Source organism: Tuber melanosporum (assembly GCF_000151645.1).
Source record: "Tuber melanosporum whole genome shotgun sequence assembly, scaffold_48, strain Mel28".
In the NCBI taxonomy this organism is placed as follows: Eukaryota; Fungi; Ascomycota; class Pezizomycetes; order Pezizales; family Tuberaceae; genus Tuber; species Tuber melanosporum.
The window spans coordinates 453,435-468,792 of record NW_003299093.1 but is presented as its reverse complement, the minus strand read 5'-3'; the positions used below and the strand labels follow the sequence as shown (position 1 = coordinate 468,792).

Sequence of the window (15,358 nt, the reverse complement as noted above, 5' to 3'; positions counted from 1 at the left end):
TCCCGCGCCTGCTCGCAAGGCCCCAGCGGTGGCTTCCACAGCCCGTCACCGCTTTTCCGGCTCTAAACGTCGCCGCCATACCCTGGCTGTTCCGATGCAGCTTCCCCAGCAACATATTAACTTCCCTGCACCCGTCTCTAAAGAGATACAATTTTACCCATTGAAGCAGGCTCTGTCAGCCCGCACTCGTCGCGCCCTTCGTCGGAATGCTCTTAGCGAGGAAATGAATAATATTGATGACGAGAGACGAGCAGGACAGAGGAGGAATAGGGAAGAGTTGGCCAAGTTAAGGGCCGAATTGGCTCAGAGTGCAGAGCGATTGCGAGACTTGGAGAGAGAGCTTGCTGCTGCGAAATATGCACCATCCGAAGAACCTGAGCCTATGTCTCCTATTCGTGAAGACGAAGAGCATGAACGTAGCGACGCGCCACAGGTTGAAGATTATGATATGGGTTTTGCACCTCCACCCGACTCACCTGCTCCGCCTGCTACACCCTTTAGAAGAGAGACTCAAAGTGCGGATGGAAGTGGACAGGAAACCCCTGTTTCGACACGCGACAAGAAGATAAGAGATCTCGAGGCTATGATCGAGCAACTCCGGGAGGATATCAAACATCGTGAACAGGAGGCAGCCGCTCGCGCACAGGAAGATGAAATATTCCACGACGCAGAAGAACAGATTTTCCTGGAGAAGAGCAACTCTCTTATGGAAAGAATACATGACCTTGAGGCAGAGCGGTCAAAGACCAATGATATGGCTGTAACATTTGAAGAGGTTGAGGAGGGAATCGATGCAGCTCTCGATCATGTCGACACTGGGCCTACTGCGGATGACTTTGACGATGACGTATCTGATGCCGGGCAGCTTCATGACGACATGGGTTTCCCTTCTTCAGCTGTTGATAGTGCGGCTCTTACGTCGAGCCAAGTTCAGACTGAGATCAGTGTTTATGAAACTGAATCGTACTCGAGGAGGATATCCGAGCTCGAGGATCAGAATGGAGGCCTCCAGAGGATGATTGATAACTTGACAAATAGGATCCAAGATATGCAGGAAGAGGTTCGAGATTCGCAGACCGGATTGGCTGAGCAAGAAGAGAGAACCGAAGTGCTAGAGGCAGAGGCGCTGAAGTTGAAGAACCAGAAGCAAACGCTCAGGATGAGGATCATCGAACTGGAGGAGATGGAGGGGGAGAGACTGGAGAGCATGCATGATTTAATGGTACAAACGGATGAAGCAGTGGATGAGCGGGCAATTCTGTTGGAAGAGAAGGCGGAAGGGCTGAATATCCAAGTTTCAGAATTGCGGGAAATGGTTGAGGCCGTTTCTACTGAGAAGAGAGCTGTTGACACGAGGCTCCTTGAAACAATGGATCAAGTTTCTCGCTTGGAGGCAGCGGTGGAAGCCGGAGAACGTTCCAGGGAAGATGTTAACTCTCAGCTTCAGGACCTGGGTAAGATGATAGAGTTGTTGAGGAAGGAGATCACAATCTTGGAAGCTGAGCGGGCTGAGATAGTGGCAGAAATTGACGAATTAAGAGACCAGCTGGCGACCTTAGAACGCGAGATTGGGGAATTGCGTGTCGAGAACGTTGGATTAAAGCAAGAAGTCAGCATCCAAACGGAGAAGATAACAGGGTTGGAGCAAACTGTCGACCACTTTGAGAAAGATAAAGCCGCTCTTCAGGAGAGTCTTCATCTGCTCGAACTTGACATAGAGACACTTGAAGAGGCGGCTAAAGTTGTTGAGGAAACCAAGGACCGTCTGGAGGACGAGATCGAGGTTCTTCGTGATGAGCTTAAATCCCAAACTAATGCTACGGAAGCTGCGCAAAAAGCCAGTGAAGCCTTCCAGAGAACGATATCGGAGCTCCATTCGCAGGTTGGCTCTCTCGAAAAAATGATTGAACTATCCAACCAGGAGAAAAAGAGCTTTCTTCACAACATTGATGCCCTCCAGGTCCGAGTATCGGATCTTGAACAACAACATAGGATCTCTGGGGACGACAAGGGAAATTTGGAGGCTCAGATTTGTCGTCTGAATGGCCAGATCCACAAGCTCGAAGAAGCGGTTGAAGTTTCGGAGACAGATAAGGAAATTTTGGAGAATACTGTTGAAGACCTTCAGAATCGGGTTTCTCAACATCAATCCGCCCTCGAAAATGCTGGCAGTAACAAAACACGTCTTGAGAGTGATATTGCCCAACTCACATCTCAGGTAACCTCACTACAGGAAGCTGCGATCGCCTCCAATTTAGAAAAGGAGGGTCTAGAGCGTGAAATCGATTTTCTCCAGAAGCAGGTATCAGCATTTGAGGCGACCGTCAAGCTTTCGGATGACCTAACGGCAGATCTTGAAAAGGAAATCCTTAGTCTCAACACTCAAATCGACATGTTTAAACAGGCTGAGGAGGCGGTCAAGAACGAGAAAGAGCAGATGGAAATAAACATGAGTGGAATGATGGCTCGGATCCAAGGCCTAACCAGGGCGGGCAAGATTGCGCAAGAAAAGAAAGAGGATCTCGACAGAACTATCGCAAGCTTGAATTTACAGATTAGCATTCTGGAGGAGGAGCGAGATGATGCCCAAGCCGAGAATAGCCGTCTAAAATCAGAAATCGCCGAGTGCAAGGAAGAAATTGCTACTTTGACTAGTATGCTTGATCATTCAAACCGGGAGAGGGAATCATTGAAACAGAATATCGAAGAGTTGGAGGAGAAAGTCGTTTTTCTTGAGGACGTAGTTCAAGATGCTCACGGAGGTAACACCAGTCTACGCCAGGACATCAATGCTCTCAATGCCGAAATTAGAACCTTGAAGCAAGCGTCCGCTCTCGCCGATGAAGAGAAGTCCATGATTCAACAAAAGATCCGACCATATATCCATGGCGAGCAATCTCTCGATATGGCAGTAGAGGAGGTCTTGACGGAGTTGGTTATGGAGAGGAACCGCGCGGACGAAAACGAGCGACTCCGTACTGAATTATCCAAGAAGATTAAGATACTGGCCCAGACGGATGAGGGGATGAATATGGGCTCCCTCAATCCCGAAGAGACGGTGGAGAGATTGACGGACCGCTTTAGAGAAGTTAGAGGTTACGTTGAAAACCTGTATTCTCAGTGTGCCCAGAGCGAGAATTCACCTTTTGAAGGTCATGAATTAGATGATTTTGCCTGGACCGGCTCAAATGAAGATGCGTTGGAAGTCCTGAGGAGTCTAGTTGGGGGGCTGTACGAAAAGGTGAGTGAGGCGCAAGCCCGGACAGTTGAGGTGGAGAAGGAGAAGGAGAAGGAGAGAAAACAGCGCAGTCTCTATGGCCAGTATCTGGATGATATTGCGATCGCTGTTGGAGTTGAGGGGGAGCAATTGCCGGCTGAGGAGGGCGTCCCCGGGTTGGTTACGCTCCGTCTTTCCGAACTTAGGCAGCAGATTGGATCCACTGGAGAGAAAGTTGAGGAGCTCCAGGTTTCGATACAGCGCAAGAATGATACTCTCAAGTCCATGGAGATGGATATCGAAGAGGCCGGTGAACGTGAAGCTGGTCTTAGCAGAAAGCTTGGAGATGCCGCTGCCGCTCATGAGGCCGCCGCTCTTCAACTGAATCGTGCCCATGTCCAGATCGAGGGACTCAATCAAGTTATTCAAGATAAAGTTGCTGAAATTGAGGATTTGGGAGCTGACCTCGAAGCAAGCTCTGAGAATGAACGCCGCCTTCTCGACACGATTGACCAGCAAGCGTCGGAGCACGATATCACTGTCCGCGAGCTCGAGGGGAAACGCGGGGAAGCGATTGCCCGTCTCAAGGAACTTCTGGAAGAGAAGGTCCTAGCGAAGACAAGGGCAGAGCACATGGTGGCAGAGAAGGCAAAAGACAGTGAAATCATCCGGGAGCTTGAGGAGCAAGCCGCTGGCTGGAAAGCACAGTATGATGCTTTGAATGTGAGGCTCGACATGATGAAGGCAGATCACGAGGACAAGGTTGCGCAGCTTAAGGACACAATTGCCGGGAATGAGGGAAAAATTAGTTCACTTTCGGAGGAGCTTCGTGAAGCCCTTGAGAAAAGTGAGCGCGATATATCTGCTCTTGAGGATCAATTAAGATCTGCGCGTGATGAGATCGCCAATCAGAATTCAGCTTTGAGCAAGGTTTCTGCAGAACGTGACGAGTTTTCCAGACAGCTAGAGATGGAGATTTTGAGCAGCCGAGGTGCCGTCACGGGCCTAGAGAAGAGGATTAGTGAGATCAAGAACGAGTTTCAACTTCAGCAATCCCGTGACCATAACCGTCTCTCAGATCTTAAGTCCGAGCTCGAAGCCCATAAAACGAAGTCACTTCAGGAGCAGGAGCATTCCCGAGCGGAGATCCACGCACGCGGCGAGGTGATTAGATCGCACAAGGCTCGAATCTCGGAACTCGAAGCAATGCTTAACGAGACCGAAGAATCCGAGGCGACACTTGAAGAGGGCATCAAGTCCTGCGAGAGTCAACTCCAACTATCCTACGAGGAAACTGCCAGGATAAAGGAAGCCTTGGAAACCGAGAAGGACAAATTGATGGAAGAGCTGGCCGAGCTGAGGATCGAGATAGAGCGGACCCGCGCAAACCTAACAAGCGACATCGAAGGCCTCCGAACGATTCTCGAGGGTAAGGAAGTCCGAATCAACGACCTCGAAGCCGTCGTTGGCATCCTCCGCAGCGAGAGGATCAAGCTTACCGAAACCGTGGGAGAGCTCGAAGCGGAGCAGATCAGATACCAAGACATGCTCGAGTCAGAGCGACAATCCGGACTCGAGGCTGTTCAAGCGCTCAGTCACCAGGCGGAGAAATATATGGTTCGGTTTGGCGAAGTTAAGCAGCAGTACATTCGTGAAAGTGCGAAGCGTCAGGCTGAGGGTAAGAAGGCGAACAAGAGGCTTAGAGAACAGGACGATGAGGTGGATAATGATGCCGCGGACATGCCCCTTCATGCTCCTCCTACGCCTGCGTCGACTATACCGAGGCCTTTGAGCGTGACGCATAGCGCGAAGAAAAGGGAGAGCAAGAGGAGAAAGTACGATAGTGGCATCGGGGTTGAAGAAGAGGAGGAGTGCACGTCTGTGGTGCCTGCTTGAGCATGAATGAAAGGGAGTTTACCATTTTTGGTCATTGGAATTGGTGGTTTCTTTCCTCTTTCTCTTTTTTCCTTTATTTGTGTTCTTGCTCTTTTGTATGATGTTACGATGGCACGAAGGGCACGAAGATCTCTGTCTGGTTGGGCGGCGGCATTTGGTTTCGGCTTCTGTTTTTCATATATTTCCCTCATTTTTTGTTTTCTCATTCGGCTGGGAGTCTGTCCTGTGATAATCCTGTAGTAATACCTCCTTTCCTTTTCTTTGACTTTGCGTGTAGCTTCAGGGTTTCACGGAGCTAGTACGTCACTAACTATGGCGCTCCATTCTTGTCAAGGGGTCATTTTCTTGCTATCTCTCTTGTTCCTGTTTTCTATTTTCATTAAAAAGTTTAAGGTTTTTCGCTTTTAGCTTTCTCTTGGCTTTAGCACGGTGTTTTCATAATAGTTGGGAATTTATGGAACTGAGATTATTGTTGCCTTTAGAGGAGTTGATTGAGCGCAATTAATGGTGGTATTCGTCTCAGTAGTGTAGTTCTCCATAATCGAGGGATTTTCGCATTCAGGTCGTGATATCAATCCCCGCTTTCCTCCAGTCTATATCGTACTCCATTCCACCCGATCTATCCCGTCAAACGTCTGATAAACCTGCGCCCATCATCAACGACCTCAATCCTCCTTCCTCCCCCCTCCCCCCCCCTTCACCAAAACCTTCCTCTCCTCTCCAAGCACAACTACCCGGCCGGCACTTTAGCTCCTCTCTCCCCCTCCAACAAAGCCAGGGATCACAAGCTCAGTGAAGGACAGGGGTAAACAAACCCCTCTGATAGAGCACATAGCTGGTAACAATTGCGATCGGCAGCATCACAACTACCGTGCGTATTTTGCGGTACGCGGGTCGGTACCTCTCGGGGAGGTCGGAGGGGGTTAGGGGATTTGGTATTTGCTTCGGTCCTGGCGGTGGTGGGGGAGGAGGGGGTTTTCGGTGGTGGTTGAGTTTTGCTGCGGGGAGTTTTGGTTCTGGCAGGGGGGGGTTGGTGGGGGGCATTGGGTGGAAGGTGGTTTGGTGGGTGTGGTTGAGGTTGTCGGAAGTTGTGAGTTCGGTGGGGTTGGATGGGGAGGTCGAGTGGGCGTTACCCGGTTGTTTTCATGGGTGACTGTTGAGGATGCTGGGGTAGGGGTCGTTTAGGACTCAAATGGGAATCTTGTGAGTCCCGAGTTGGGGGCCATGTCCCTCATGTGTGCCTGACCGCATTCGCCGGCACCATAAAACACTGTACAGTACAGTACCGTACCAGTATGATATATCTGTACAGTACAGTACTTCGTAACACCTCTTAGGTCTTCTCTTGCTCAAAGCAGAAGCTACATTGTTTCCATCGCCGGCGTTATGACTTTGTTTATTATTTCTTTGCATACGAAGGTATTTTCTTTCGCGTTCGATATCAGTAGTCCATGTTTACAATTTCTCTTCTCCCGGTACATCTACTCGAGAACTAACCCGACGAACTGTTCCGTCCGGGGTAACTCGAGTTAGTTGGGTAAGCACTTGGTAAGGAAACGGCAAAGCTGGGGCCGCAACTGCCTTAAAAGTCAAATCTAATACCCTTTAATTGCTACTACTACTACGGTAGGTCAGGTGATGGCTTTTCGGAAGGTTGAAGAAATCTACCGATCCTCTGCGAATTTTGTAACGCTGAGTGTACCGGTGTGAGATTTAATTCGTACGATACCTCAGTTTAAATAATTTTCATTCCTTAAGGACCATCACCAACCTGGTATACATGCCCAACAGCGTTATGTCCCCATGATAAGCCAACACCACCCTTACCTTAAAACAAAACAAAAAAAAAAAAAAAAAAAGAACAAACACAAAAAACAAACAAAAACAAAATAAAATAACAAAACAAAGCAACAAAACACAACAACAAACAATCACCCCCAAACATAAATCACTCATAACCGCAATTTATCCCATTTCACCCCTAATCCAACAAAGGAAATCCTCTGTCAATTTGTCCCAACAATGGGCCATTATCCTAAAATGCCTTCCCACCACCAACAGTAACCTATCCGTACCGCAGACATAACTGGACCCTGTGTCCAAATAACCCTACACTATAGCCTACTAAACTGTGAGTGTAGTACAGTATTCCATCCTCTCTCCATTCCACCTATCCAGCAACCTATCTTGAAAAGATTTCATCCATGCCACCGCACAATTTCCATAGAAATTAAAATGCCACCACCTGGCCATGAATGCAACCTCCCTCTCCCCCAATCCCCACAGTCAAAGTCATGGTCCAGCCCAATCAAAAATGGGTGTCTATATCTCATATGGTATGCCAAAACCTAGAGTATGCACAGGCTGTCCTTTCTGTAACAAACCCTCCACCTATCACACCTCTCGTCAGCAGGTATCTCAATGATGTAGCTATCACCCTTGTCCATGTAAAGCACCCTACCAAATAGGTTTCCAGCCACCACCTTCATATTATCAAGATCATTCTTACACAACAGCACCCCCAGTCCAAGCCAGGTGTGCTTCTACCACCTCATCACCCACTCCTCGATATGTTTGTCAACAAACAGTTTGACCAGGTCAGGCCTTTCTTCACTAAACCAACCACTGCTGACCAAGTACATATGGTCACCTGTAAAGTGTTTGCAAGGTGCTATTCACATTATTGGTAATGGGTACAATAGTTGATAGGTGGCCTGCTCTACCAGAGAGAAGGTGAGAGCTGAGAACTAAAGGAGGCTTCAAGGGTGTACTGAGAAAACGATAAAGTAACCGTTCAACCAAGCATATTGAATGACTGTCTGTTGAAGTCTGCTCTTTCCATTGCCAAATCAGATGGTCTTTAAATATACAAATCTGTTCATGTCTGGTATGAATAAAACTATTCAAAGATATTAAACGATACACTTTGGTAAAACAAATTAAGTATCAAATCATACTTAAAATATAACATAAATCAAAACCAAGTATCAAATGATACTTAAAACAAACCAAGTATCAAAGCGATACTTAAAATAAAATATAAAACAAAACCAAGTATTCAATGATACTTAAAACAAGCCAAGTATTGAGTAATACTTAAAACAAAACATAAAACAAAACCCAGTATTAAACAATACTTAAAACAAACCAAGTATCAAGAGATACTTAAAACAAAACATAAAACTAACCAAGTATCAAGCGATACTTAAAAAAAAACATTCAACAAAACCAATAACCAAGTACCCGTACAGGTTACATTCCACAAAACAAAACAACTGTTTTAACAAACCTAATAATCCTCAAAAGCAGACTCCGAGAAACTAAAGACTTCAGTTTCCTCTATGAGTTCTTCATTATAAGTGTCACACCAGAGACAAGAAGAAATCCTAAGAATACAACAAGATTCAAAGAAATGTAGGTTATAGTAGTCACGAATACCAGATTCAGACTATGCGTCCACCCAAGCATTATTGCTATCAGGATAGTAGTCTACCTAGAGGATAGTGAAGTAGTCTTCAGGTTGGATACTATCGCCATTTCACAACAGTCCGACAAGCTGTTGCCACAGTCTCCCCTTATATTCCACATAGTTTGATATTGTTATAGTATTCAGATGGTGAATAGTGACTAAACGAAATGGTCAAGAACTTGTTCCATAGCTTTGTTCTCTTCATCACTGCTTTCTAATTCTGACTCAAAATATGGTACCTAAAATTCATCTCCGGCCTCTAGTTCAAGTTGTTATCGCTCAGTTTCCTGCATAGTTGGTATCTAGTATATCGTAATATAGTTAATAGTGGGGGGTAGGGAATTGTTTGACATGTTGTCTTCCCACCACTTGTTTATCTTATCTATAGTGTACTCCAGCCCTTTTTGTAGTTCCCAACTCTTTTCGCTCATTGGATATTCTTTCCACTTTACTTGGAACTGATCATTTCCATACCAAAGGCAGTAATCTTGGATTTCTTCAACTTCCCATTCATCCTTCTTATCGATTATGATAGGTGCAGGTCGAGAGTGGCTTCTTCCAGGGAACTTAGAGTCATCATTAGGGTGAAAGCATTTAATAGCAGAGGCATGAAAAATGGCAGTATTGTGGTGATACATGTGTTCATTCATTTGAACAGTGTAGTTTTCTGTATACTCATCAATGGATAAGACCTTGAAAGGTCCTCGCCATTGCGGTTGTAGTTTCTTGCTGCTTCCAAATCGGTAATAAACATATTTCCATTGACAATAAGTAAATTGCCTGACGGAATAGGTATGTGTTTACGTTGTCATGTCTGGGTAGTAGTTGTACTTCAGAATCTCGCAACTTCAATGGCTTAGAAGACATCATTCTTGATAGCCTGCTGGTAGTTTAAGTGATCATCAGAGGGGAGAATAGAAGAGTTCTTGAATAAGGTTGTAGGCAGGAGAGGGTATTGGCAGCCAAAGATTGCCTTGTATGGGGACATTCCCAGGGTGTTCAAATATGTGGCATTGATATATGTGGTGAGCTCAGCGAGGCAGGTTCCTAGTTGGTCTGTCGTTTATTGATCATGTTCTGAATTCCGGTCTTGCCTTTACAGATTTTCTGTTCAACTTGGCCATTAGTCTCGTGATTTCTAGGAGCAGCCATAATGTAGTTGATTCCAAGAGAAGTCAAGGTTTGTTTCCAGAATCTGGCTGTGAAATATGGATCAGCATCTCTGACAATAGACAATAGGTATCTATAACGGGTAAATAGGGATCGCTGGAGGTTATTCCATATATCTTTAGAGGAGTCAGTGACCTTCATTGGTATGAGCCATGTATATCCAGAAAATCAATCAACAGCTACCAATACAGTATCATAACTGTAGACTTGTTAAATGGTCCTGCAAAATCGATAGCAAAGGATTCGAATATTTCACAAGGCAATTGGAGGATCTGGACTTTTCCTTCAAATAGTTGTGTTCATTCCTTATTTGTCTTGCAGTGTTCATACTAGTTGACGAAATCGCAGAAATCCTTTCGCATTTTGGACCTGTAAACATATTCTGAGGTGTATTGGAGCTTCTGGTCAGCGCTATGGTGTCCTTTGTTGTGGATTTCAGTAATGATATATTCTCTGATAGTCATTCTATTGAACATATGGCCTTTTGGGATGTATAGGCAATATTCACCATAATGGATGCTGGTATAGACCATTCTGTTGGATATGTTGTAAGAGGCTAGATTTCCATGTTTGGAGCTGTCTATAGCCTTGAAATAAATTGGGTCATGGCGGTATCTAGCTATCATCTGGCTTTGGAAGGATGAGGTTAATTCCTTCATAGTTGATCTAACATCTCGCTCATCTTCAATGAGTGATCCTCTAGTTGGTTTGATAGGATTATTCTCTTCTTCAACAGTTTCATAGAGCTGTCGGTGATGTTCAGAAATTGTGGATGGCTTGACTGAGACAATAGTTTTATTGTTAAATAATCATAAGAGTCCGCCAAGTAGTGGTTGTGAATCTATTATGGCAGGTGATGATGGAGATGCTAGTTGTGGAGGGTGCAGGTAAAATGCTACTTCCAGGTAGGATGCTGTTTCTTCGAGTTGTTCAAGATCTTGGTGGTGTCTTGGGATTGGATTAAAAGTAAGGAGGGGTTGAATCGATGCATCATCAGCATCGTCCATTATTTGTTGTTCCTCTCTCTCTTCAGCAGTTCCATGACTGGTATTTTTAGAGTCCTTACCAGAGGTATAGTATCGTCCTTGGTATTTGTTGATGAATTTAATTTCAGTCTGGTGAAAGGGACAGGTATGAAGGTAACAGTAGGACCAGTGGAGTGTACTTTGTTTAAGCTCAGGAGGAGGTATACTGCAGAGGGTGCAATTATCTTTCCATTCATCAACAATATCTTTTCTACGTTCTATTCCACCTGCTCTGTACATGGTATAAGAGAAAGGAGTGGAGGGAGAGGCAGTACTGGCAGTAGACAATGTTGGTTCTTGTTCATAGTAGGTGTCATCAGGGCTATCTTCTCTTTATCTTATATGATTATAAATAAGAGGGGGTTCCGGGAGCACTTGGTTTTTATAACTGCAGGAGAGAGCGTTAGCTAAATAGTTGGTTCTTCCAGGAGTGTAGATGATTTTTGCATCGTATTTGTTGATTTCTCCTATCCATTGGGTTCTTCTCCAGCCAGTAATCTTGTCAGATTTCAGATTAGTAAGGGGTTAGTGGTCAGTGACAATAATGAAGGTATTACCTATCAAGATGTGGTTGAAAGTGGCAAGGGCATCAATTACTGCAAGGGCTTCCTTGTCTGTGGTTCCATAGTTCATCTGCAAATTAGTGAACCTCGTGCTGTGTAATGCTACCAGTCTTGCTATTTCATGTGAAGGTCTCTGACCAATCCATACTCCAACTGCCATATCTAATGCATCAGTAATCAACCAGATTGATTCTGTCTTATTGTACTTAATAGGCCATATGACATTGGCGTTCTTGATTAATTCTTTAATGCTGGTTAAGGCTTGGTTATGAGAATAGATCCAAACGAATTCTGCATTGCCGGTAAGGTCTATAAGCCGTGCAGTTACAGTGGCATGATGTGGTAGAAACTGGAAGATGTAGTTGACAAGCCCAAGGAACTGCATAAGTTCTTTATGATTTTGGGATATTGTCCACTCTGTCAAACAAGATATCTTTCCAGGTATAGCATGTATTCTATCATCGTCCATTACATCACCCAGGATATCGAGCTTGTTGGCAAACAGGATTAATTTGTTTTTACTAGTATAGAATTTAGCTTTACTTAGCTTAGTCCATACTAAACCTATATGGTACGCATGTTCTTCTTTGGAGTTTGAGAAAATGAGCATATCGTCAATGGATACCCATACAAAATGGTGAAGATATTCGCTTAGCAGATTTTTCATGATTTGCATAAAGGTGGCGGACGCATTCATATCATCTTGTAATAAGACTGCACTAATAAAACTTCCGAAGAGTGTTTTGAAACTGTTGTAGCATTCACGTTCTGAGTGTATTCTTGTCTAGAAATAAGCATCTCTTAGGTCAATCTTGCTTTGGAATCTAGCCCGTCCTACTACATTTAGGATCTAGGTTTGGTTTGGAATAGCAGAACTGTCTATAACTGTGTTTTCATTCTGTATTTTGAGGTCAACTAAGGGGCAGATTCTTTTACCGTCTGCTTTGAATCGGACAACTATAGGTGCAGTACCTGGTACTTTCACTCAGTAGATAATTCCTCTTCTTTAGTTTTAACGATCCCTCCTTGGATAGTTAGTTCTTGGCGATGGGGAATGATACTTCTCGTCTTCTGTTTCTTTCCTTAGTCTTACGAGAGTACTAGGCCTCTGCCTACGTTACCGATAGTACAAGACCTCTGTCTTCTGCCGGGAACTCTGATGGTAAGATTTCTCTAACTCTCCTTTGTGAAGAGCTTTCCTTGGCGTAACAATAACGTTGCAACAAAGATAAAGATCGTGAAGGTGTTTTATATTCACTAAAGTAATAAGTAGGAAAAGTACTTAGAATTCCATCTAATTTATTTAAACTCGTACAGCCAACACTGACATATGACGAGGCCCAGAACCGGGCCCCTAGGTTATCGCATCCCAGATACCACTAACTACGGACTAACTAATCCTCCAACCCCGTACCTCAAACATGCCCATACCATACCCCAACATGAACACTAAATACAAAGCCATCAACGGTAAAGAAATATCCTCCTCAACCCAGCCTACCCGCCAGCCAAGTTACCCATACAAAATACAAACATCCACTACCATCACCTAAATGTGACCCCGCGATATCCTCCTCCACAGTAGAAACCCACTCAAGTGCCCCTACTCAATGATCTCGGGACACCCCGCCAACCACCCTGGCACCCATCCCCATTCCCAAAAACAAAAGAAATACCCAATACACAAGCGCGTAGAACTGAGGGAAAGCCGACTTACAGGGTGAGGGCTCTCTAGTCAAGGTAGTATGAACCATCATAGAGAATCAGGGGGGCACCACATCGGCAGTGCAGCCCAAAAACTTGGATGAAAGCAGCCAGGATAATATAGTCACCAAGCCGTCAGCACCTGACCGAACATGCCCAAGTATTCAACTCCTCCTCCAACTCCTCAGCTCACTTAGCGGGCGGTGAACCCACCACAAACTCTGTAGTAGCCGGTTTGCGGTAGCGTACCGGCGAAGGTAATGACCCTTCTGAGTTGAGGACAAGCAGCACAGGTGAGGTCTGGTCTTGTTTGACCCGGCGCTTCTTGTTTCTCTTCCTCTTCCCACTCCTGGGTGCAGGTCTAGCAACAGGAGTAGATGGGCCACCCTCATCACCACCTACCACCACAAGGGGGACGCCACTAAAGGCGTTATCCCGACCAGCCACAGCGGACTCAGGCACCTTCCTCCCCGGAGGGGGTGATACCACTGCAGCTAGTGTCACCACACCAGGATCCACCCCACCCACACTAGTAGCAAGCACCTCAACTAGATCCGACAAATTAGAAACTGGTCCACCCACACCACCATCCACAACCGAAGCTGGAGGAGGGGCCGGAATAACTGGTGGCGCAATATTCTCCTGCGAGAGCTCCTCTGCTGGACCCTGAACTTTCTCAGGGTCTACCCCACCCCCCTCAACTGAGACCACCGTAGTAACCGAAGTGACCAAGGGGACAGGTGAAGAGGGGATAACCGTAGGAGCTTCAGCCGCCAAAATCATGACCAAACCGCGAACTGTATTGCGTTCAGAGGCCAGGGCAGCCAACAAGGTAGATATCTCCTTCTCAGTACAATGAAAGTGCCATGAAAGGACGGAGATGTGATGCAGAAAGCGAGAGACTTTGGCCTCTAGGGCGATGTTCTTCTCGACGGCATGAGACAGAACTACCGACGAATGTAGAGTGGACGTGGTGGAGGGGGCAGAAGCTTGCTTAGCCATTACGACTGTGAGGAGGCGACCGTAGTAAACAATCGAAAGGATAAGTAGAAGGAAGAAAGGACTTCCAGCAAACGTAGGAGGAGGTATAACAACGAAGTCCCTGAAAGGTGTTCGAAGTTCAAGACTTGTAGCCTATCGTGAGATAGAAATCAAGGGTTCTGATTGAATCGATACCGAACCTTCATGTCCGACACCTGGTAAAAGAAGGAGGAAAAGTACTTAGACCAAAGCGTGAAGAACCTATCCTCCTTGGCTGCATCCAACTCCTTCTATAGTGTTCTTCCCGCCAGTAATCATGTGACTCAAAGTAGTCACATGTGCGAAACCAAGTTATCACAAACTACTCATGTGACCAAGATAGTTACATACTCAAAACCCATGACCTCATAGTGAAGTTATGTGCAAAAAACTCATAAACCAATCATAACACAATAAATAAATCATATGACTTGACTGAGTTATATGCGTGAAACCCATGACCTCATAATGAGGTCATGTGTGAAACATAAATCATATATGCAAGGCATACCCGCAAGGTACACTCGCAAGGCATACTCGTCAGGCGCACATCCCATGACTCATATTTGCGCCATATGCGAAAGCATCACAAATCCCACACATAACAAATCATATGACTTGAATAAGTCATATGTGTGAAATAATAACATACCTGTGACTCATAACTATGTGTCACGTGAAAACCTTTTCCTCACCAAGCCACATTCATGACATTAGTTCTGGTTTATCCAATTGCATGGCAGATTTTTATATGTATCAGAGATAGAGTAGGTTGGTTAGTTCTTGAGACTTGAGAGGTCCCGTAGGCAGATATAGTGGTTTACTTTCCTCATAGGTGGTAGTTCTTCTGGAATCTGATAAGGGAAAGCATTAGAGTATTTGTCCAATAGGCGCTGAGCAGTTGCTTTACAGACTGCAGCATGGGATTCTCCACTTATGGGTTTGCATGAGACACAGACTTTCTGATTAGGGAAATCGATAGTAGATTCTCCACATCTGATTATAGCATTGTGGCAGTTTAGGAACAACATCCCAATCAGAAAATAGTATTTGACTAGGTTTCCTACCAGCATCTCCTGAGGGGGTAGGGTAGCAGAACCAAACTGGATAGTAGCCTACAAGTCTTATAGCTTGTAGATTATGATTCCTTTACAACCATATTTACTAGTATGGACTGGTTAAGGTCTCTGATTTGGAGTCCATGGACAGAGATGAATGCGTTACTGATTATATCTCTTCCAATTGTGCCAGTATTGAATAAAACATTGGGCTTTTTGTTCATTAATCTGAATAG

General features: G+C 45.2%; 1 protein-coding gene; it reads left to right on the top strand.

The window, feature by feature from the left end:
• Nucleotides 1-877: 877 nt before the first annotated feature.
• Nucleotides 878-5,153, top strand: GSTUM_00008567001 (uncharacterized protein; the record flags this gene model as incomplete). XM_002840132.2 has 1 exon in its annotated part: nt 878-5,153. The coding sequence occupies one exon, from the start codon at nt 878-880 to the stop codon at nt 5,111-5,113; it is 4,236 nt and encodes a 1,411-aa protein (XP_002840178.1). The 3' UTR covers nt 5,114-5,153.
• Between the last annotated feature and the right edge of the window lie 10,205 nt (nt 5,154-15,358).